Below are 1673 nucleotides of genomic sequence, written 5' to 3'. Positions count from 1 at the left end.
TTAAGCGCTGTTCTGGGGTAGGTCTCGCCTGTCATTGTAAATCACTTCCCCGGGAGGATAAAACACCACTGCGGGCTCCTCGGGTGCGCACACGGGGACCAGGACCTGCCCTTGCTCGTCAGCCTCCGGCTTTGTGGTGGCTGTGATCGGTCTTAAGGTGGTCAGAGTCGGCGATGTCATCCGCCAGAAGAGTTTTTTCAGCGCTTTTCTGAACTCCCGCCTCATAAGACAGTACAGGATGGGATTCAGGCAGCTGTTGGAGTGCGCAAGGCACACGGACACGGGGAACACGTACACTTGCATGCTGTAGTACTCGTAACTGAAGTGAACCACGTTAAGTTTCACGAGGATGCCCCAGGCTGTGAGAGCCTGGTTGGGCAGCCAGCAAAGAAAGAAGGACAAGACCACTATGGTGACGGACTTTGTGACTTTGGCTCGTCGCTTGGCGCTCGAGGTGTTGATGTTTTTGGAGGTGATGAAGCGCAAAAGGAGCAGGTAGCAGGCTGAGATGATGCCCAGAGGCACCACGAAGCCGAGCAACACTTTTTGAGAGTGATAGAGCGCGAGCCAAAACTGCGCCGATCCGTTGGTTTCCGGGAATTTAACGAGGCACAGGTCCTCGTTGGAAACTGTCACCGTCGTGGAGAAAACCGCGTGCGGCAGAGCGGCGGAGACGGCGGAAACCCAGATGATAACGGTGATGGACCGCGCGGAACAGCAGTGAGCCCGCCTCCGCCTGCCTTTCAGGGCAGACGCGAGTGACCAGTACCTCGCCACGCTCATGGCGGTCAGGAAAAAAACGCTGGCGTACATGTTCATTGCCGTCACATAGGACACTATTTTGCACATCGCTTTGCCGAAAAGCCAAGTGAAGTCCAAAGCGTTTTCTACAGCCCAGAAGGGCAGAGTCAGGACGAACTGGAAGTCAGTCACCGCCAAACTAGTTACGAAAAGGTTGATGGAAGATTTTTTCCACACATGTTTAGACTTCATTAAGTACAAGACCAGCAGGTTTCCAACCAGACCCAGCGCGCAAACCAGAGAGTAAATGACCGAGATGATAATCCTTACAACAGCGGCTCCATCTCCCACAGAGTCAGCTTTCTCAGAGTCTGACAGGTGGAGGTAGTCCTCGTACGAGCTGTTGGTCGTGTTGAAAACATAGCTCAAGTTAAAGGAAGCAGCATAGACAATCCCTGCCGAGCCTTCATAAGCAGTGTCGCTAAATTCTCCAGACATTTTTTTAAATTAACTTTTATCCACGAGAGTGTTTAATTCATGATCAGATCCAAATGACTCGCACCGTGGAAATAATCTTTGGATTTGGCTCCATGTGCGAGTTTTCTGCGAAACAAAAACAAATAAAATGTTTCTGTGCGCACAGGCGACAGAGTTCTTCACGAGCTTGTTGTGTTGCTCTGAGATTTTGTCAGTGCGCCTCATCTCTCCAAGAAGCTTCCTGACGCAGCTCACGTATAAACGTGGCGCTGTCTTTGGTTCTGGTCCTTGGTGCAAATACCACGAAGAAGGTGGGGGTGGAGGGGTGTTCCACGGACATGAAAATTCAGAGCATGGAAATAAATCGTTAAAAAATTTGAAGTCTGTATTTTATGCATGAATGTATTTATTTCTTCAGATCGTCTGGAACATTTTCTTCCTCACATCGCACTCTC

General features: G+C 50.4%; 1 protein-coding gene across 1 annotated transcript; it reads right to left on the bottom strand.

Moving 5' to 3' along the window:
• Positions 1-1239, bottom strand: rxfp3 (relaxin family peptide receptor 3). The gene has a single exon (XM_063480255.1). The coding sequence runs from the start codon at positions 1237-1239 to the stop codon at positions 1-3; it is 1239 nt and encodes a 412-aa protein (XP_063336325.1).
• Positions 1240-1673: the final 434 nt, after the last annotated feature.

The sequence above is a fragment of the Pelmatolapia mariae genome, linkage group LG7 (assembly GCF_036321145.2).
Source record: "Pelmatolapia mariae isolate MD_Pm_ZW linkage group LG7, Pm_UMD_F_2, whole genome shotgun sequence".
Classification (NCBI taxonomy): Eukaryota; Metazoa; Chordata; class Actinopteri; order Cichliformes; family Cichlidae; genus Pelmatolapia; species Pelmatolapia mariae.
This window is presented reverse-complemented; position numbering and strand designations above follow the sequence as displayed.